The sequence below is a fragment of the Stegostoma tigrinum genome, chromosome 15 (assembly GCF_030684315.1).
Source record: "Stegostoma tigrinum isolate sSteTig4 chromosome 15, sSteTig4.hap1, whole genome shotgun sequence".
Taxonomy (NCBI): Eukaryota; Metazoa; Chordata; class Chondrichthyes; order Orectolobiformes; family Stegostomatidae; genus Stegostoma; species Stegostoma tigrinum.
In genome coordinates, this window is record NC_081368.1 from 50,291,344 (window position 1) to 50,313,670 (window position 22,327).

Genomic DNA, 22,327 nt, shown 5'->3' on the forward strand with positions numbered 1-22,327 from the left:
CACCTTGTACTATTTACTGTTCAGTGTTCACACTCAGCCGAGATTTGTTCTGTCGCTGTGGGCCCCTTACTTCGTCGGCGCTGCTTGATGACGACATGAGTTGTCTTTTCTTCTTCTGATATAGAACTTTTCGAGAAAATTCTCTCACCGCAACATCTGACGACGTGAAAACCTGGACGCTGCCGTCTCGTTTGGGTATTCATTAATAGGCCGAAAGGGCTGTTTGACAGCTCCAATTCTGCGGACCTTTTATCAGGCGCCGGGCGTCTGTCTCCTTCGCTCTCAAGATGCCTCCTAAGGGAAAGGCAAAGGGTGGGAAAGGTGTGTCGAGCTTAAACATTGTCTAACCGTATCATTGCTCGGATTGAAGTCTAGACGTTGTTGTGGCTGTGCAAATATAAATTCAAAAGGGTAGACATGGATGTTAGTATCAGTCGTGATTATTTCACTCGTTCCTGACAGCGAGTGTTGCTCACGTAAATGAAGCCTGGGAGGTGAATCCAAGATAATAAAATGTCAGGCTGGATGAACACAGCAGGCCCAGCAGCATCCCAGGAGCACAATATTGGGTAACAAAAGGAGAGATTGGTTCTACAGTGTTTACAATTGATGTTGGACTAAAGCTTAAGCCCAAAGGGACGTTTATGTAATTCTGATACAAGGCCAGACTTTAATGTTTTGGTCTAATTTTCCTCCTTATTCGTAATGCTGTGTTTGCCAGAGATTGCTGATTTACAGCAGCCAGTATACTAACTCAGAGGAGATTGTGTTCTGCTTTCTAAATAACATTTACTGTTATGTAGACGTGCACGCACTGGAAATAGTTAGTTAAAGGATTAATCTTATTTTAGGCTGCGGTTTTGAGGAAGGGTCACTGGACCTGAAACATTAACTGATTTTTCTTCACAGATGCTGCCAGATCTGCTGAGTGTTTCCAGTGACTTGAGTTTTTGCTCCTGATTTACAGCATCTGCACTTCTTTTGGCTTTTAATCTTATTTTAGGGACTAAATTGTGCAGCCATTAGTGCGATACATTTGTACTTCTCATTGTAAAATGATCATCTGGCAGATTATTTCACAGGGATGCAACATTTGGAGCAGCTCATGGCGGAGTCCACAAGGGAACAGACAACACTGAATTTAGTGTTGTGCAATGATGCATACTAGATAAGGGAGCTTAAGGTAAAGGACATGTTATGGAGAATGGGCAAAGAAGTGGCAGATGGAGAATAATGTGGAAAAGTGTGAGGTCGTGCACTTTGGTAAGAAAAATCGGAACATGGACTTTTTTTAAATGGGGAGTAAATTCAGAAGACTGAAGTGCAAAGAGACTTGGCTGATCTAGTCCAGGATTCTCTCAAGGTAAACTTGCAGGCTGAGTCAGGAAGGCAAATGTAATGTTGGCATTTATTTTGAGAGGATTTGAATATAAAAGCAGGGATGTACTACTGAGGCTTTATAAGGCTCTGGTCAGGCCATGTTTGGAGTATTGTGTGCCGTTTTGGGCCCCATATTTCAGGAAGGATACACTGGTCCTGGAGCAGGTTCAGAGGAGGTTTATGAGAATGGTCCCAGGAATGGAAAGCTTAACATATGAGGAACGTTTGAGGACTCTGGGACTATACTCGTTGGAGTTTGGAAGGATGAGGCGGGATCTAATTGAAACTTTCAGAATACTGAATGGTCTGGACAAAGTGGATGTTGGGAAGATGCTTCCATTGGTAGGAAAGTCCAGGACCCCAGGGCACTGCCTTACAGTAAAGGGAAGACCTTTTAGAATGGAGACAAGGAGAAACTTCTTTCGTCAGAGAGTGGTGAATCTATGGAATTCACTGCCACAGAAGGTTGTGGAGGACAGGTCAATGAGTACCTTTAAGACTGAGATAAAGAGGTTCCTGATTATCAAGGAGATCAAGGGTTATGGTGAGAAAGCAGGAGAATGGGGGTGAGGAACTTATCACGCATGATTGAATGGTGGAGCAGACTCGATGGGCCAAATGGCCTAATTTCTGCTCCTATGTTTTATGGTTTTATGGTCTTATGATATGCTGTTTAGTTACATATATCAGAAAATTTCCAACCTTTCTTCCTTGACCTGATTTTGCAGTAGGGTGGGTGATAAGATTTGCTCAGGTGCCCTTCAATTAGAAACTGGGAAATGCTGGGCAAGGTTTCTCCCTCTGAGTCAAAAACAGAGATTGCTGGTGAAACTCAGCAGGTCTGGCAGCATCTGTTGGACGAAAGCAGAGTTAAAACTTTGAGTGCAGTGACTCATCACCAGAACTTCTCCAGTGTCTGCAATTTTTAGTTTTATTTCATCCACTTCTGAATGCCTGCTGCCAGAAAATGCCATGCGAGATACGGGTCAAAGTTAGGGATTTGTGACTCCTCATAGACAAGTTACCAGGTCACATTCCCTGTTTGGTGTCACACATTAAGAGTCACCATTCAAAATATGTAACATTAGACTGTCATCATCTACAGAATTGTACCTCTATATCAATGATATCTTCTCCAGTCCAGCAACATCCCCGAGTCAATAATTGGATCTTGTGTGAGATTGCAGACTTGCTTGCCAAGCCAGTGTGTTTGATTGCAGATATTCCATCACCCTGCGAGGTAACTTCGTCAGTGTGCCTCTGGTAAAACATTGGTGTTCTGTCCCGCTTGTTAATGATATGTCTTGGTTTGCTGAGGTGGTTGGTATTACTGCCAGTTTTGTTCTTCAGTGGGTTGTATATCAGGTCCAGTTCAATGTATTTGTTAACGGAGATCCACTGAGAATGCCAGGCCTCCAGGAATTCCCTGGAATGTCTGTTTGGTTTGTGCTATTATCAGTGTGTTGTCCCAGTCAAGTTTGTGACCTTCTTTGTCCGCGTGTATTGAGATCAGTGAGAACTGGGTGTGTCTCTTGGTGGCTAGATGGTGTTCGTGCATCCTTATTGTCACTTTTCTTCCAGTTTGGCCTATATAATGTTTCTCATGATATTTTGATAGTCCTTGCATGATATTTTGTATATTACGTTAGCTTTGTCAGTTGTGGATATGGGGTCCTACACATTTGTCAGTAGCTGTTGCAGGGTGGTTGTTGGTTTGGGGGCTAATCTGATACCTATGGTCTGTGAATCATCTCTGATATGTCCTTTATGTACGGTAGGGTGACTGGTGTGTCTGGCTGTGTTATTCCTTGTTGTGGTCTGTTGTGGAGGTAATGGTGGATTGTGCTTCTTTGGGTATCCATTCCTTTTAAAAACTCCTTATATGTGCTCCTGTTCTGCTTTGCACAATTCTGGATTGCTGCAGAGTGTTGTAGTCCATTTGAATCATGTCCTGATGAAGCGCTGTTTATGTGTGTTGGGATGGTTGCTGGTGAATTAAGTATCTGCCCCATATGTATTGTCTTTCTGTGTATGCTAGTCTGGAGTTCCCTGTCGTTCTTGCGTTCCACCATTATGCCTAGGAAGGGTAGTCAGTTGTTCTCTTCTTTTGTAAATTTTATTCTGGTGAGGATATTGTTTATGTGTCAGTGGGTTTCTTCCAGTCTTGTGCGTTTGATAATCATAAACGTGTCATCTACATTGTGGACTCAGAGTTTTGTTTGAATGGTAGGGAGCGCTGTCTGTTCTGACCTTTGCATTACCGCTTCTGCTATCAGTCCTGATATTGGGAATCCCATTGGTGTTGCACTCATTTGTTTAAACGTATGGCTGTTGAAGGTGAAGTGGGTTGCGTGGCACAGATCCAGGGGTTTCAGGGTGCTGTCCTTGTTGATGACGTGAGGTGCCTGCCTTCCTGATTCGTCCAGTAGCGTGGCAATTGTCCTTTTGGCTAGGTCGATGTTTATGGATGTAAATAGTGCTGCTGCATCAAAGGATACCATTATCTTGTCCTCTTCTGTTCTGGTGTCCTTGATGATGTTGAGGAATTCTGGGAGGAGTGATTGGAGCAGTAGTGTTGTCAACTAAGTGTTTCAGTTTCTGTTGTAGTTCTTTGGCTAGTCTACATATTGATGTGCCTGGTAGTGAGACAGTGGGTCTGGGGGGACCCCTACCTTGTGTACCTTGGGGAGTGTTGGATCCCTCTGGCTTCATTTTTTGACAGTCTGTCTTGCTTAAATGCCTGTAATCAAACACACCGGCACAGCAAGCAAATCTACAACCTCATCCATTGCCTGAGCTGCAAGTTTTCTCAAAAACTTTGGATCTTCTGTCTTTTAAATGCTGGAGTAAACCCACACACTTGAAATCATACTGTAATGCCAGTTGTGGCATCAGTACTCTTTACCACTTTGAACTGGATGTACATATATTTCCTACAACATACAAACATAGAAATTATGAGAAGAAGTAGGCCATATAGCTGCACAAATGTGCTCCACCAGCATAAAATCAAGCCTGATCTGATTGCAATCTCAAACCACAATCCCATCTACTCCCAATGACCTTTTACCCACATATTAATTATCTAGACCATAAGACGTTGGAGCAGAAAGTAGGCCATTCAGCCCATCGTGTCTGTTCCACCATTCAATCACGGCTGATAAGCTTTTCAACCCCTTTCTCCTGCTTTCTCTCCTTAACCCTTGACAATCAAAAACCTATCTAACTCTGTCTTGAATATACTCAATGACTTGGCCTCCACAGCCTTCTGAGGCAGTGACTTCCACAGATTCACCGCTCTCCGGCTGAAGAAGTTTCTCCTTATCTTAAAGGTCTTCCCTTTACTCTAAGATCTATCCATCTTCACTGAAAAATATTCAAGGGCTCTGCTTCCCTTGTGTTTTGAGGAAGAGAGTTCCAAAGACTAATTACCCTCTAAGAGAAAAAAACATGTCATCTTCATCTTAAATGGGCAACAGCTTTTTTTTTGAAATAGTTGTCCCTAGTTCTAGATTCTCCCACACGAGGAAACATCTGTGTATCCCCTCTATCAAGACCCCTTGGGACCTCAGATGTTTCAATCAAGTTGTCTCTTACTCTTGTAAACTCCAGGAGATACAAGACTTGCCAGACCAAACCGTCTTCATAAGAGAATCCATCCATTTGAAGTATTAATCTAATGAATCTTCTCTGAATTGCTTCCATTTCATTTGCATCTTTCCTTAAAAAAGGAGGCCAACACACTGAACTCCAGATGTAGCCTCACAAGTGTCCTGTATAACTGAAGCATAACTTCCTTATTTGTGAGATCAGTGACCAAGTTACTATGTTAGTAAAAATAGAAGGTGGTTTAGAAACCTAGTAGATTTGGCAGCATCTGTGGAGAGAGAAATAGAGTTAGTGCTTCAAGCACAATCTGACTCTTCTTTGTAGCTTTTCAGAACTCTTCTTTTTGAATCTGTTCGAGGGAATAATCACACTGGACTCGAAGCATTAACTCTGTTTCCTTCCCCAAAAATGCTGCCAGACATGTACTTTGTTTTTATTTCAGATTTTCAGCAACTGCTGCATTTTGGCTTTGTTATTGTTTATTCTTTTTGGAGAATCAAATCTTTAGTTTTTAATACTGTAGCCAAATATTCCAGAAACAATATAGCTGAAGCTCTATTTCGTGCAGCCATGAGTTGAATATCGTGGATTATGAATCACCAGTGCATTTACTTAAAAAAATAAAGAAACATATTCCATTTTTGTACATTTAAGGTGCTGCAGCCAGTGGTGATAGTACTGATAAGAAAGAAAAAGGATCCAAAGGGGGTAATGCAGTGAAGGTAAGCAATCAGAGTGTAAATTATCTTCTTTGGCCACTCCCTTATACCTTCATGTTGTAGATTATTAGTTCAAAAATCACATAAGGAATAAGTATATAATCTAGGCAAATGTTAAATTAGAAGTTAAAATGAATCCTGAGTTTCCTGATGCTTTACGATGTTTGTTGAAAATGCATTTTTAAAACGAGGAAGAGTTGAAAACAGCTCTGAAAGCAGAGCAAACATTATTCTGTCAATCAGTAGCAACTTCAATGATTAATGTTAACGTTTTTGGCAGAGTAATTCCTCATCTGACTGCAAAACAGATTTTCCAGAAAAAGTGTCATATATATTATTTTAAGATCTTTTGATGTGAATCCTATGCTGTGCAAGGTGGTAACGTGCTATGATGTCACTGGATGAGGAATCCACAGAACCATGATAATGCAAAAGGGGTATGTGTTCAAATCCCACCACAGCAGCTGGTGGAAGTTAAAGTAAATTAATAAATTTGGAACGTGAACCTACTGTTAGCAAGGGTCTCATGACAGCTATCGTCAATTATTGTTAAGACAGATTCGGTTCACTAATACCCTTTGGTGTCACTCATGAGGAAAGCCTGCCATCCATTCCTGATTTAGACTACACGTGATGTCAGACCCACAACAAAATGGATGAATTGTAATTACCCTCTGAAAATGGTCTAGAAAGTCACACAGTTCAAGGGCAATAGGAATGGCAGCGAATGTTAGCCATGCCAGCGATGCCCTTAGCCCAAGACAGAGCGAAAGCAAAGTATTTTTTAATGTTATTGGTGTAATAATATATTATTAGTTTGCTTTTAGTAGAAGTATCTAATTATTTCACATTGAGAGCTCTGAATTCTCACTTTCCTGCATCTTTTTAATCGTTACGCCAAATTGTTAGATACTTAAATTTTATCACAAGAGATACTTCAAAGAATCAGAATTAGATTATATTAATATAGTTAGGCAGGAAATTAGTGTGAAAATACTCTACAATTGATTGGTACAAGATAGGAAATAGGGACAGTAGCAGGCCATTTTGCCCCTCAAACTTACCTCAAGATCATTGATTTGTACAAGGCTTGAAATACTCCTTTTGTGACACCCCTCAGATCCACGATATTTCACATATTAATCTACCTTCTCTTTAAATATTTTTAGTGATCCAGCCATCACAACTCTCTAGGGTATAGAAATTCTAGACATTCACTATCATCGGGAAAATAAATTGTATTGTATCTCATTTTTAAATGTAGGCCCTCTTCTTCGGTAACTTGTATGTTTTAATAAGATCATTCTACTAAATGCTAGCAAATAAAAGCCTCACCTGTTCAGCCATTCCTGATAAATAAACCTCTTTATCTCAGGAATCAGCTTAATTTATCAAGTTTGAACTGCTTCCAACACCAGTTTATCTTTTTCTAAACACAGGAACCAAAACTATACACAGTAGCCCAGGTATGGACTCACAAATACCCCTTATAGTTGTACCCTCCTTTTAAGATCCAATCCCATCTGGCACAAAGGTCAAAATTTCCAATAATCTCACACTTTCATACATTAAACTCAATCTGGCAAGTTTTGCCGACTTAGTCAACCAGAAAGAGTTGTACCCGGGCTTGAAACATTAACTTGGCTCTCTCTCCACAGATGCTGCCAGACGTGCTGAGTTTTTCCAAAATCTGGGTTTGTTTCAGATTTCGAGCATCCACAGTATTTGCTTTTATATCTATGTCCCCTTGTAAATCCCTCAAGTCCATATCTCAACATGTCCTCCCTATTTTTATATCATCAGCAAATTTGGAAACATTACACTCTGCCTCTCCTCCAAATCAATAATATCATAGTAAACAATTGAGGCTCTAGGACTGATCTTTATTGCATTCCACTAGTTATGTCTTCCCAACCTGATAAGAAAAAATCATTAATTCTGACACTATCTTCTGTGCGTTAACCAATCTCCGTTACATGCTAGTACATTACCCCCCGTACTGCGCCCTTGTAATAATAATAACCTGTAATGTGACACTAATTGAATGCATTCTGGAAATCCAAAAATACTACACCTAGTTCCCCAGTATTAACTCTGATTGTTCCAGCAATGAGTCAAGCGACTTGATTGCATGTTTTCCCCTTCACAAAACTGTGTTGGTTCTGTTTGATTGTGTTAAGCTTTTCTAATTGTCCTGCTATTTTTTTCTTAATAACAAACAGTCTAACATTTGTCTTTGGGAAAATAATACTATCAGCCTTTGGTTTCACTCTTTGTGTCTCCCTCCCTTCTTGATTGGAGTTCTCACATTAACCATTTCCCAATCCCCTCAAACCATTATGGAATCTAGAGAATTTAGAAATATTTTGACCAATGCCTTTAAAACCTTTGCCTTTTCCTTTTAAACCCTTGAGTGCAGGGCATTAGGACCTGGTACTCACCTGCCTTTAATCTAATTAATTTGTCTCGTGATAAACTATTACAAGATCTGTCTTCCAAATAGCATCTTGTTTATGTGGTGTCTTTGTAATGTTTATAGTGTCATCCAGTATATGAAGATGCATATAAAATATTCCTCTGCCATGTCCCTGTTCCCTGTTATTAATCACCCTGTTGCATCCTCCAAGGGTTCCAAACTTACTTTAACTGTTTGTCTTTTTATACACAAGTAGATGCTCTTGCTGTTTGTTTTGTGTTTATTGCCAATTCATTTCCATAATAAATTTTCTCCTTCTTTATTAGTTTTTAGCCATCCAGTGTAAGTTGCTTAGGAAAATAAGCCCCAGTTCTTCAGCCAATATTTGTTTTTGCTGCTTTGTAAGTCTTGGTTTTTGGTTGGATATTCTCCTTGATTGCATTTGTTCATCCTTCTCTTTGAGTCCTTCTTTATGAACAGAATTAATTTTTCCTAAGCGATTTGAAATGTCTGCCACAGCTCATCCACTGGCTTTCCCCTTAGACTATTTTCCCAGTCCACTTTAGACCACTCTTTCTTCTTACTGTTTTTAAGTTGAGGATAGTGGTATGAGGCCTGAGTTGCTGTCTCTTAAACTGAATTTGAAATTCGGTCGTGTTGTGAGTACTACCACAAAACATATCCTTAACTATGAGCTCTGTTATTAATGATGTCTCATTGCACACTACTAGATCTAAAATAGCCTGTTCCCAGTTAGGCCTGTAACATGTTGTTCTAAGAAACAATTGCTGATACAGTCAAGAAATTCCGTTGCCAGCCTGATTTGTTCAACCAGTACACAGACTATAAGTATCCTGTGACAATTGTAATGCCCTTCTCACACACCTGTATTGGTTCCTGATTTATACATTATCCTACAGTGAGCCACTCTTTGAGACCTGTCGACTACTCCCATTCGTGACTTCTTTCTCTTGCCATTCCTTATTTCCACAAACTAATTTCACATTATGATCTTCTGGACCTGTATCACTACTCACATTATTACCTTGCTTTATTAACTATAATACCCTACTTTTGTTTCCCTTTTGCCTTTTCCTGCAGAATGCCCTTGCGTATTGAGTTCCTCATCCTGACCACCCTGCAGTTGTGTCTCAATAATAGCTATCAAGTGTGGTTCATTATTTTTATTTGTTTCATCAACTCATGTATCTTGTGAAAAATGCTGTGTGCATTTATATAAGAAGCCCTAAGCTTTGACTATTTACTTTTAATACTTGCTGTGGTTCCAATCTCTGGTGTACTCTTATAATTCAAATGAAATCCAGCCCAACTGAATAGCTCTCATGTTCCCCAGTGCTAATGTCAGTGCCCCAAGAATCAGAAACCATTTCTCCCAAACCATTCATTGGGCCACAGATTTACTTCTTTAATCTTATTTACCCAACACCAGTTTGCATGTGACTCAGGTAGTAATCCTGAGATTATTAGCTTTGTAGTTGTGCTGAATCATTTATCCCCAAACTGCTCATAATCCGTCAGTAGAACCTTTGTCTTAGTCCTACCTACGGTTGGTACTAATATGGACTGCAGTAACTGGATCCTTCCTCTCCCATTCCATGTTCCTCTCCAGCCCAAAAGAAATGAATCTTGGCACCAGTTGGTCAACATTGTCTTTGGAGCATTCTCTGTCTTTGCTGCAGGGAACATTGTCTATTCCCCAGACAAAGTAATTCCCAATGCTACGACATTTTTCTTCTCTCCCCAACCTGAATGGCTCTCTGGACCTTGTTTCTGTGGTTATTTTACTCTGTTGTCTCATCTATACCAGAAACAAGAACTTCTTGCTTATTGGACAAAGCCCTGCTGAGTTTCCTTCAAAGCTAAATTCCGGATCTCCATACCAGCCTCACTCAGATTCATGATAACAAGGTGTAGAGCTGGATGAACACAGCAGGCCAAGCAGCATCATAGGAGCAAGAAAGCTGACGTTTTGGGCCTAGACCCTTCTTCACATTCATACTCACTTGCCCCTGCCCACAGATCAAATTTGATTTAATTAATCAAAGGCATGTAACTGCCTTCTGAAATACAGTATTCAGTTACCTCTCCCTGTCCATCTCCCTGATGTGTCACAATGTCTACAGCTCGGACTTCAGCTCATCAACTCAGAGTCAAAGTTCTGTAAGCAGCTTTTGTTGAAGGAATGATCACTGTGGATTGTATCAGCATCCACTAAATCCCATAGATTACAGCTGCAACAGATCACCTGTTCAGCCAGCTTGATGCAGTTTCATCAATTAATTTGGACATTAAAATATTCTAAAAATGAGTTTCTTAACTGTATTTTCAGCTGTAATAATGTCTCCTGATTTTAACTGCATGGCCAATCAAGAGAGACGTGGAAAAAGTACCGATCAGTCACCTGTTTTCTTGTGATATTGCTTCTGTTCAAACAGGGAGCAGCAAGTTGAAGAATTTATAAATGCGCATTCATTTATCTGGTACCATTTAATTAGAATAATTCTATTACTGTGAGAAGATGTTCGACAAAGCTTACAGGAAGCAAGCAGTTATGTGAATTATTGGTCACGCGACGTACAGTATGATGTGGTCACAAGGGGAAATGAGATGGATAAGATTCCTACATGCTGTCCTGCAACTTGCTAATAAAAATTTTGTTTGACCCAACTTTGTAGTTATAATGAATATGGCTCAGTTGGCAAAGTGTTCACAGTTGAGTCAAAGTTTGAAGCTCAAGTCCCAGTCTAGGATTTGTTTGCAACAATGTAGGCTGACAGATTGTAGTACTGACCGGGTGCTGCACAGTCAAAGGTGGCCTCTTTCACATGAGACAGTCAACAAAGACCCTTTGTCTTTTGAAGGTGGAGGCAGTAGCATAATGGTAATATCAATAGTAATCCAAAGTCCCAGATGAATGTTCTGGTGACATAGGTTTGAATTTCACCACGTCAGCTGCTGAATATTAAATTTGTTAAAAAATTTAAAAATCTGAAATCAAGAAATGCCAATCTAATGATTAATATGTAGCAATTGTTGGTTGTCACAAATACTCATCTGGCTCACAAATATAGGGAAGGAAAATAAATCATCCTTAATTTTTTCTGGCCTACATGTGACTCCAGACTCCCAGCAATATTGTTGACTCGCAACTGTCCTCTGAAATGACCTAAGAAGATATGTACTTCAAAGGGATGGACAGTTTATGCTGATTAACCAGTGATGTCTATATCCCATGATACTGTTTTGAAGAAGATTTATTCCTCCTGTCTTAGCTAAAATTTGTCCCTCAAATACTTCGTAAGAAACAGTTTACTTTTGTCATCTTTATCACATTTGAATGTTAATATTAGCTGCAAACCTTTCCTTCATTGTAACACAGACTTCACGATGAGAAAGTACTCCATTTGACTGGTAATGGATTTTATGACATCTGATGATCATGAAGGATGCAAAATACATGCAGATCTTTCTTTACACCAACTCCTATTGAAATCTGTGATTCCCTGACCTATTTTGAACAGAAGTATAACACACTTAAGTCACTGGGTTTAGTATTTCCTTTATACCTCTTCTCTCCTGTAAACCACAGCATGTACTTGGGGAACCTGGTGCTAAATCATTTGTAGACAACCTGATTCTGGCTCAGGGTTATGTAAGTAGCAGAGCAGCTCCCTTGCTGCCATCCATTGAAAGTCATCCTTGAACAGTGCTCTGCTGTCTTGAGAATATTGATTGTTGCATTGATATATCAGATCTTTGTGATGCATCCAAGTGACTGTTCATCAGGCATGACATGGTGTTCAGTGTTAGAGACATCAGCATTTAGCAAGTTCTGTTCTCATCCAACATCTCAATTCATGTACTTATGTAGTGCTTACTTAGTACTAAAGGTTATAGAGTAGTGATCAAAGGTAAGAACTTTGGCTGATATTTTTTCCTCCATGACTTTGGAGCACCAAGAAATTCTTAGTATTACCATGGGGGAGATCAACTAACTTGATACAAATTGGATTTCATACCTCAACCTCTTGTTCCATGAGTCTTAGTACACATTAGAACATAGAACAGTACAGCACAGAACAGGCCCTTCAGCCCACAATGTTAAGTGGTATGTTTGAAGAAGTTTTAGCTTCAATTTATTTTTGTTTAGAAATTCAAGCATCTTTCAAAAAAGCCTGATGGGTCTTATCTATTGGACACCATTTACACTGAATTATTTTGTTTCAGGTGAGGCATATTCTCTGTGAAAAGCACAGTAAAATCATGGAAGCTATGGAGAAGTTGAAATCTGGCATGAAATTTAATGAAGTGGCTAGCCAATATAGTGAAGACAAAGCCAGGCAAGGAGTAAGTAGCAACTCATGGAAAAGCAAATACCATAGATGCTTGAAATCTGAAATATAAACAAAAGAATTAGAAATTCAGCTGGTCTGGTGGATTCTGTGAAGCGAGATAAGATTTAACATTTGCAGTTTAGTGACGTTCTGAAGAAGAATCGTTGAACTCAACACTTGGTTTCTGTCGCCACAGATGCTGCCAGGCCTGCTGAGTTTCTCCCGCATTTCCTGTTTTTATTTAAGTACAAACTGTAAATGTGCTGAAGGAATCACCTCACTGCATTGATTCCCGGTCGTGATACATTGTGCAGTTCTTGTACTGTCATTATTTCTCTACTCTGTGATTGGCTGTAATCTTTATCTGCTTGGCATTACTTCCTGTCGCATTTCATTAAACCTGTATGATTCCATGATAAAAATAGATTTTGAACAACTGTTGACTTGTTTATTAAAATAGAGACGTCTGGATTCATTACCTAATTACCTTGAGGCAATTTGGTAGTGTTCATACTGCTGTTGAAGGAGCAAGTATGTGTTCAATATGAACTGCTTTTGGGTTGGTTTATCAGGAGTTTCCATTTACTCTCTCTTCCAAATTTTGACCAGGTTCAAACAAAATCGTATTCTTTCACTTGAACAACTGAAGAATGTTTTCATTTGAATGAGTTTATTAGTTGAAATATTATCAGTTAAGTTTATCATATAAATTTGCCAGGACAAATTTGCCACGTTTTCCCAATTCCCAGTGGTCTCATTCTGTTACGATGATCCTTAAACTAATTGAACAAATGCATATTCCATCAGTGCTATGTTAAAAACCTGTTGCAAAAGTTGATATATTCCCACCCAGATATAGCTCCAGGTTGTGGAATGCCTTTAAACCAAATTATTACAATCCAGTCCTTGATTTAATATTGTTTTTATAATGCAACAACAAATGCAGTTCATTTAAAAGTTGTAGCAAACCGCATGTCTTTGCTGCGTGCAAGACTTATAACACAGTGTAGAGAAATGCTTTCTTTCTGCAGTTTGCAAACAAATTGAAAATTATTGTTCTCCCTCTTAGGGCGATTTGGGATGGATGACCAGAGGTTCAATGGTGGGACCCTTCCAAGAAGCTGCTTTTGCTCTGTCCAACAGTACAACAGACAAACCCATTTACACGGATCCCCCTATCAAAACTAAATTTGGTTACCACATCATCATGGTTGAGGGAAAGAAGTAAAATATATTTATTTTCAGTTGTCACTATATATGTGTTTTTGTTAAGAAACTGAAACTTTTCTTCTTTCTGAAGCCCCAGACCAATTGTAACAAGGAATGAACAGCCTGCTGGCAGCCCTTTGGTAGTATTATTTTCACTGACTACAAAGATGAATATTTCAGAGTTACTCTTTTATTCACATCACTTCCCTCTTGTAAAAGTAACAGTGGCATACCATTATTCATCATTCAAAGAAAAACTATTGCAAATTGTATTTTTTAAAATTCTGTATATAGGTGAAATATATCAAAATAAACGGCATGAAGTTGAACAATTCTTAAATTGTAAACTTCATTTAAAGGTTAATGAATAAAATTTCAAATATATTGCCCATCTTGACTTTATGAGACAAAAAGCTACATAAACATTTTGGTTGTCTTTGCATTTCTTAGTGGATAACTTCCTGCTCTATGATATAGAATAGGTCAAAGTAGGGAAGCTGCAAGTGGGTCATTTCTGAAGAGTTCCATCTCAAATGAGACAGTTGTACCATCTCCTGAACTATCATTATGGACAGCTGAGTATCTTAATTTAATTTCAAATGTGTATTATTATAGCATCAAAATTGTCATTCAGCGACAGCGCAGACCTTAATCACATATTGCAATATGAACTGAGTGCACTGTGAACATAGTGGAAAGTTGAGAAGTTGGTGAGTAGTCAGATTAAAATTTAGTTTTAACATTTAGAAGGAGAAGTTCGTTTGTGTAGAGCTGCAGTTTTTCTTGTTAAAATCAGTGAGGAAATTTGTGGTAATGATGGCCTGAAGCACTGCTTGCTGCTAGGATTCTTGGTAGGTCTGCATAGCAATGCCATGTCACCTAATTTCTTCCTTTGTGCAAATATGATTAGTTGTTAACAGTAAATCATCTGTAAGCAATTGCCTGATTGAGGATATTTACTGTAACCTAGGGTAGCACGGTAGCTCAGCGGTTAGCACGGCTGCCTCACAGCACCAGGGACCCAGGTTTGATTCCACTCTCAGGTGACTGTCTGTGTGGAGTTTGTGCCTTCTCCCCATGTCTGCGTGGGTTTCCTCTGGGTACTGCTGTTTCCTCCCAAAGTCCAAAGATGTGCTGGCTAGGCGGATTGGTCATGCTAAGTTGCCTGTAACATTCAGGAATGTGTTGATTAGGTGGGTTATGCGGACAGTTCTGGGTGGGATGCTCTGAGGGTCCGTGTGGACTTGTTGGGCTGAAGAACCTGTTTCCACACTGTAGGGATTCTATGATAAACTATGATGATGATGGTAACATGAATGTGACTCAAACAATTTAAGGTAAAAATATTTCTTGCATTATATTGTAACTGCAGATTACAGTTACAGTTGAGTGGATTATGAACAAACTGTCAGAATTTGGTGCACAGGGAGAAGGAGGTATTTTCTTTCACCTTTGACACTTGTAATGATTTCTGTAAGTTAGAGGCAATAAATATTGAAAATTGTGTTGCATCTTTTAGATAGCTGGAGAGCCACTTCTATACATTCTCTTTCAGGGTGAACACATCAATCAAGCAGTGGTAAGGCCATCTGCAGGTTTTCCCATAGAATCAAGACCGAGGACAGAGGTCCTGATCAGTGAGATATACTGGCCAGTCAGAGGCTGGCAGAGGGAGGAGGCAGTGACTTCTGTTAAATGTGCACCCCTGATTCTCCAGCATTATGGTGGACCTAAGACAGCTACGTAATGATAGCAGGGGTTGGGGGTTGTAAAGAGAGGGCAGTGCCTTGTTCCTAATGGGCACATTCCTATATAAGGGCAGTTTCCTGAACAGGTGCTGACTGCTTCACCTTCCTACAATTTGACTAATGGAATAGATAAGGATGAACCAGTGAATATGATGTATTTGGATTTTCGAAGGGTTTTTGACAAGTTCCAACATAAGAGTTTCTTAGGCAAAATGAAAGTATACGGATGGTGGTAATATGGATGATATATATACCATACTTCTCTTATATATAAAACTTAAGGGGTCAGTTAGTACACTTGGCTGGAGAGCTGGCTTACAATGCAGAGTGTTGCCTACACTGTGAGTTCAATTACAGCATCTCCTCAACTTTTCCCCTTGCCTGAGGTTTAGTGACCCTCAGGTTAAAATACCACCCGTCATCTATTTCAAATGAGAGAGCAGCCCTATGGTCTGGTAGGACTATAGCGACTTTACCCATAAAAATGATATGCGTGAATTGAGAATTATTGACAAACGGGAAACAGAGTGGGAATAAATGGGTCTTTTAACTGAGTGGCAGACAGTGACTGGTGGGCTACACCAAGAATCAGTGTTTGGGCTACAGCTATTCATGATCTGTACAAGTTACCTCGAAGATGGAACCAAATGCAACATTTCCAAGTTCGCTGATAAATCAAATCTAGGAAGGATTATAAGTTGTGAGGAGGATGAAAAGAGGCTTCAAGGTTATTTAGAAAAGTTGAGTGAATGGGCAAGCATACAGCGGTTGCAGGACATGGTTAAATGTGAAATTATACACTTTAGTGTGAAAAACAGAGACTACTATTTAAATAATCATATATTTGAAATGTGGATGAACAAAGGGATCCGAGTGTCCTTATATACCAATCAATGAAAGTAGACAGGTAGGTGCAGCAAGCAATTGGGAAGGCTAATGGGTATATTGGCCTTTGTTGTAAGAGGATTCAAAGTAGCGGTTTCTTACTGCAGTCTTACAGGGCTTTGGTGAGACTACACCTGGAGTATTACATGCAGTTATGGTCTCCCTATCTAAGACATGTCACCCTTGCCATTGAGAAGCTGCCGTGGAGGTTCATAAGGCTAACACTAGAGCTGCCAGGACTGTCCTATGAGGAAAGGTTGATTCAACTGGGCCTTTATTTGATAGAGTTGAGAAGAATGACAGGGAATCTGATTGAAATTTATAAAATTCTAACTAGAGGGTGCTAGCAGACTAAATGCAGGGAGGATGTTTTTTCTGGTTGAGGACCAGGGGTCGCAGTTTCAGGGTATAGGATAGGCCATTTAGTGCTGAAATGAGGAAAAAAATTCTTCATTCCAAGAATAGGGAATTTGTGGAATTCTCTACCACAGAAGGCTGTGGAGGCCAGGTCACTGAGTATATTCAAGAAAGTGACGGATACACCTTTGGATTTTAAAAGCATCAAGGGGTACGGAGAGAAAGTGGAAATCCGGCATTGGTCATATTGAATGGTAGAGCAGGTTTGAAGGGTCAAATGACCTACCCTTGCTCCTAGTTTCTGTGCGGTAAGCTGCCCTAGGGTAGCAGCTGTTGTGAACCCTACATGGTGTCAGTTCAACCTGCAGCTGATTTAATCCAAGCGGTGGTGAGATGAAGCCGTTCAGTGGTCCTTCACTGGCCATTTACAGACCTCGGTTGATAGAAGGACGAGAACGTAGACCATGAACAGTCTTTCCCGGAATTTAGTTCTGGTGAAGATGAGAAGGCAGCAACATTAAGGTTTACTACCCTCCCTAATTAAATGCTCTTCCTGCCTCCAAGATTGCCATCCTGGGGAGCAGACATTTCTCGCCATTATGTAAGCTGGTATTTTTAAGTAAGTAGCTTGAAACAGACAAAAATGTAATTGTCTTCATAAACAAAGACTAGGATAAGGTAAGGATAATAGATTTTAAAAAACCTCAACCACATTTCAAAAAGAGCAAGATTTTTGAGTAGCAGCCTTTCGGCTGGTGAAATCCAGCCTCACGTTTGTCTCAGGAAGTTGGTTTAGCGGACTGAAACAGTGAATGGAAGCCACGAAAAGAAACAGGCTGTTGGGAGTCAGGGATCAAACACCAGAGAGGAGAGCAAAGCTTAAAATATGATATTTTAGTGAGCACAGAGTATATAGGGTAATGCAAGTAAGTTGCAGATAAGTTTATTCATTGGTGTTTTTAGTGGTTCGTTATTTCCAATGGCTAAACTGTATTAGCCTTAAAGCTAAATAGAACATCTATGTTTTCATCTATAAATGTAAGACTGAGATTTGGCAAACTAGGTTTTGTGTCAAGACTGCAGAAAGTCAAAATTCGAGGATAGTGAACCTATCCTATGTTACACCATTTTTTAACCCCACCTTGGCCAGCCACAACAAAGTTTTTTAATTTCTTTAGCATGCAGTGATTTCACACATCACTTAAAATGCAGTTTTCATTCAAATTACAGAACAAATAGAAGGTTTTCTTGAATGAAGTTGAGGAATTTTATAGCTTAGTAACCCAGATAAAAGCACAAAATGTGACATCAAACGCACACAAGCACAGGTATAAGGTTTAAAAAGGGGACAGTGTCCAATACAGACATTGCATAAAAGCTACAAATTTAAAAGTTTGTGGGATGTTAGGTTTGAACTTGCTCCCTTGTTGTTTGTCTGATGACTTTACCATCAGCAAGAATGAAATTTGTAGATATCTTCTGAGGTCTAATTGAATAGTTTCTCCAGTTTGTTTTACTGAGTGGAAGAAAGAGAGTAACTTTCAGTTCTGCTGTTATGGATTTATTTTCTTTCTCTCTGCTGTACCCAAAGTTTGCTGGCACAAGTACTTTGTGGTTACATTGAAACGTAGAAAATAGGAGCAGAACTAGATCAGAGATGTTGCGAAATATTATTAGCTCGGGTAAATTGGTTGGCTGTTGGTTTATTTGCCAAGCTCGGCGAACAAACCAACAGCCAACCGGAAGTAGATAATTCAGCCTTTCAAGCCTGCCCCGTCATGCAACACAATCATGACTGATTGTCCAACTCAGTACCCTGTTCCTGTTTTCTCCCCATACCTTTGATCCCTTTTAACCCTAAGAACTAATATCTAACTCCTTCTTGAAAATATTCAGTGTTTTGGCCTCCAGTGATTAATATGGTAGAGAATTCTACAGGCTCACCCCTCTCACATATCAATCAAGCTTGACATTCCCAGTCGACAATAACAACATTGCAGCTCACCTCATATGATCACATTATCTTCCACACAAACACTTGCAACTCAACTATACATTTAATGCAAGTGATCAGTCATCATGGAATATAGAAACATTTTGCTGGGGAAATACCACACCTAGTTTGAAGATGCTGATTGTATTATTTACTCCTACCCAGACCAGTGATTATGGACCACATGAGTCTCCTAACACTTAGTTTTACTTAATGCTATCAAGGTATCCTTTTATTTTTCTCCTACGTGTGTTCATCTGACTCCTCTTCAATACAGATGTGCCAGTCACTTCAAATACTCCTTATGGTAGTGAGGTCAACATTCTAACAATTCTTTGATAAACCTGTTATTCTTGGAGTCTCTCTTGGTTTGGCAACAACCATCTTTCATTGATGATCCCTGCTGGTTTGACACAAATGTAGAAAACCCGAATTCCAAGTGCACTCCATTAAACCATTTTATAACCTTAGAAGACACAAACAGTTCACAAAACATCTGTCTTTTATCGAGAAAGAACTCCAGTCCGTTAAGTACTTCCTGATGAGAGTAACAGTCCTGGCATCCCACTAACAAATCATTTTGAACCTTATCCAGTGCCTCTTTATGTTTCCCATTTTCCATTACCGTCCTGATTTGGAAATATTTTGTCGTTCAGTGTCACTGGGTCAAAATCCTGGAACTCCCTCACTGAGAGCACTTTGCATGTACATCCACTCCAATGAAATGCAGCCGTTCAAGTAAGCAGCTTACTGTTTCATCCTCTCAAGAGCAACTCGGGATGGGCAATAACTGTTAGCTGAGCCACAATTGCTACATCTCTTGAATGAAATAAAGAATATCTGGACAACAAAACTGTTCTCAACATAGACTTGTTGGACTGAAGGGTCTGTTTCCACCCTATATAATTCTAGGACTATAACGTGATGGACTGAATACATGCCTCTTGTACTGTATTGTTTCTTTGAATAACCTTGGTGAGAAAGCAAGTTTAAATAACTTCTGTATTTCAGTACTATCCATATGGAATGAGCCTCGTATTTGTTTGCTTTTTTTATAGCAATATTAATCACCTTTGCTACTTTTAGTGATTTACTTCACTGTACAACTCAATCCCTCTACTCCACTGGACACTTATTGTCCAATGAGTATATGACCTCATTGTTCTTCTTGCCAAAATGTACCCATGTCCGATTGACCTACATTGAAGTTCATTTACCGATATAGACATTCTTCAAGTTTATAAAGTGTCTTAATTTGTTGCAGTCCTCTTTTCCACTGAACTACATCTCACCAATCTCAGGTTGTCTGCAAACTTTGAAATTGCACTTTTAAATTCCTGAGTCAAAATTGTTTATATAATGTAGAAATGTACAAAATAGGAGCAGGAGCAAGCCTGCTCCGTCATTCAATATGATCATGGCTGATCATCCAATGCAATAACCTGTTCCCGCTTTCTCCTCATGCCCTTTGAAGCCTGTAGCTCGAAGAACTATATCTAACACCATGAAATTTTTCGATGTTTTGGCATCAATTGCTTTCTATGGCAAAGAATTTCACAGGTTCAACAGTGAATGAAGAAATTTCTTCTCTGTCTTAAATGGCCTACCCCGCATCCTTAAACTGTGATCCCTGGTTATGAAATTCCTGGTCATCAGGAACATCTTTTCTGTTTTTATTCTGTGTAGTTCTGTTAGAATTTTCTAAGTTTTTTATGAAATCCTGCCTCGTTCTTCTAAACTCCAGTGAATATAGTTGTAACAGATTGAGTGAGTCTTCATACATTAGTCCTGCCATCTCAGAAATCAGCCTGGTAAACTTTTGTTGCTCTCTCTCATAGCCAGAACATCATTCCTCAGCTAAGACCAAAATTTCGCACAGTACTCACGGTATGGTTTCACGAAGGCTGTGTATAATTGAAGTAAAACATCCCTGCTCCTGTACTCAAATCATCTTGCTACAAAGCCAACATACCACTTGCCTTCTTGACAGCTTGCTCCAACTGTGTGCTTACTTTCAATGACTGGTGTACAAGGATATCCAGGAGTTGTTGCACTTCATGTTTGCTCAATCCATCAATATTTAGACAAAAATTTGTCTTCTTGTTTTTGCTAAAACAACAAATCTGGACAATATCCAGGCTTGGGCTGACAAGTGGCAAGTAACATCGGTGCCACACATTACCAGGCTATGACCATCACCAATAAGGGGCAATCTAACCACCGCCCCTTGACATTCAAAGGTGCTATCATCTCTGAATCCCCCACTGTCAACATCCTGGAGATGATCATTGACCAGAAACTCAACTGGACTCACCACATAAACGTAGTGGCTACAAGAGCAGGTCAGAGGCTAGGAACGCTGCGAGCACCACCTCATCTCCTGATTCCCAAAGACTGTCTATTATCTACAAGGCAAAAATCATGAGTGTAGTGGAATATTTCCCACTTGCCTGGATGAATGAAGCCCCAACAACACTCAAAGAGCTTGACACCATCCAGGACAAAGCAACCCGCTTGATTTGCACTATATCCAAAAACATCGACTCCCTCCACCGCCCCGATGCTCAGTAGCAGCAGTGTGTACTAGCTACAAGATGCACTGCAGAAATTCACCAAAGATCCTCAGACAGCACCTTCCAAACCCATGACCACGTCCATCTAGGAAAGACAAGGGCAGCAGGAATATGGGAACATCACCACTTACCATCCTGACTTTGAAATATATCACCATTACTTCACTGGCAGTGGGCCAAAATCCTGAAATTACTCCCGAATGGCATTGTGGGTCAACCCACAGCTGGTGGATTGTAGCAATTCAAGAAGGCAGCTCACTGCCACCTTCACAAGGGCACTAAGCGACAGGCAACAAATGCTGGCCAGCCAACCACGCCCATATCCCACAAAAATGAATAAATAAAAATTACCGACTCACACAACTTGTCCAAATCATACTGAAGAATCTTGTCACAACACCCTCCCACCCAGCTTTGTATCATCTGCAAACTTGTAATTATTACATTTAGTTTCCTCATTTTAATCATTAATAATGCAACATTTTGCAACTTTTATCAGTCTAAGTAATTACTGCTAACTCCTACTGTCTAATTTATAATCGGCTTGTTATCTATTATGCTAATTGTCACTGAACTCCTCATAGTCCTGATCTTCATGAGCCTACTATCCGATAAATCTGAAAATCTAAATGCATTACATCTAGTTGTAATACTCCAGATGCAAGCGGAGACCTGGCCAACACTTGTTGCTCATGACTTTATTTTCACCCTACCAACAGAATTGCATTTATGTAGAATTTCAATGTATTGTACACTGGTGCTTCAAAAGTACAGATCAGAAAGAGTAATCAATATTTGTTCAAAAACTGGATTTTTTGGAGTGTTTTAAAGAGAGAATTTCAATGTTTGTAACTGAGGCTCAGCTACCAATGGTGGATGAAAGAGCATGGTAAGAATAGCCAAGAAGAATGCTGGAGAGGAGTGCTACAGAGATGGGGAGCAGTGAGATTATGGAGAAATTGAAAATACAAGGAAGTGTCAAAGTTCTTGTCTTCATCAGATGCCCAAGACTGGGATCAAGGGCAAACAGGACTTGGTACAGAACAGGATACTTGTGGCAGTGTTTTCAACAAACTGAAGTTC

General features: G+C 39.7%; 2 protein-coding genes across 2 annotated transcripts in view; one reads left to right on the top strand and one right to left on the bottom strand.

Moving 5' to 3' along the window:
• Positions 1–271, bottom strand: part of pla2g12a (phospholipase A2, group XIIA) — a 38,694-nt gene extending 38,423 nt beyond the window's left edge. Inside the window, exon 1 of the mRNA XM_048544362.2 lies at positions 4–271. The gene's annotated coding sequence lies outside the window, so the exon portion shown is untranslated. The remainder of the gene's footprint in view (positions 1–3) is intronic.
• pin4 (protein (peptidylprolyl cis/trans isomerase) NIMA-interacting, 4 (parvulin)) lies at positions 86–14,020 on the top strand. Its single transcript, XM_048544364.2, has 4 exons — positions 86–321; positions 5,644–5,711; positions 12,373–12,492; positions 13,549–14,020. Exons 1-4 carry the CDS (start codon positions 288–290, stop codon positions 13,705–13,707), a joined length of 381 nt encoding a protein of 126 aa, XP_048400321.1. The 5' UTR covers positions 86–287; the 3' UTR covers positions 13,708–14,020.
• Positions 14,021–22,327: the final 8,307 nt, after the last annotated feature.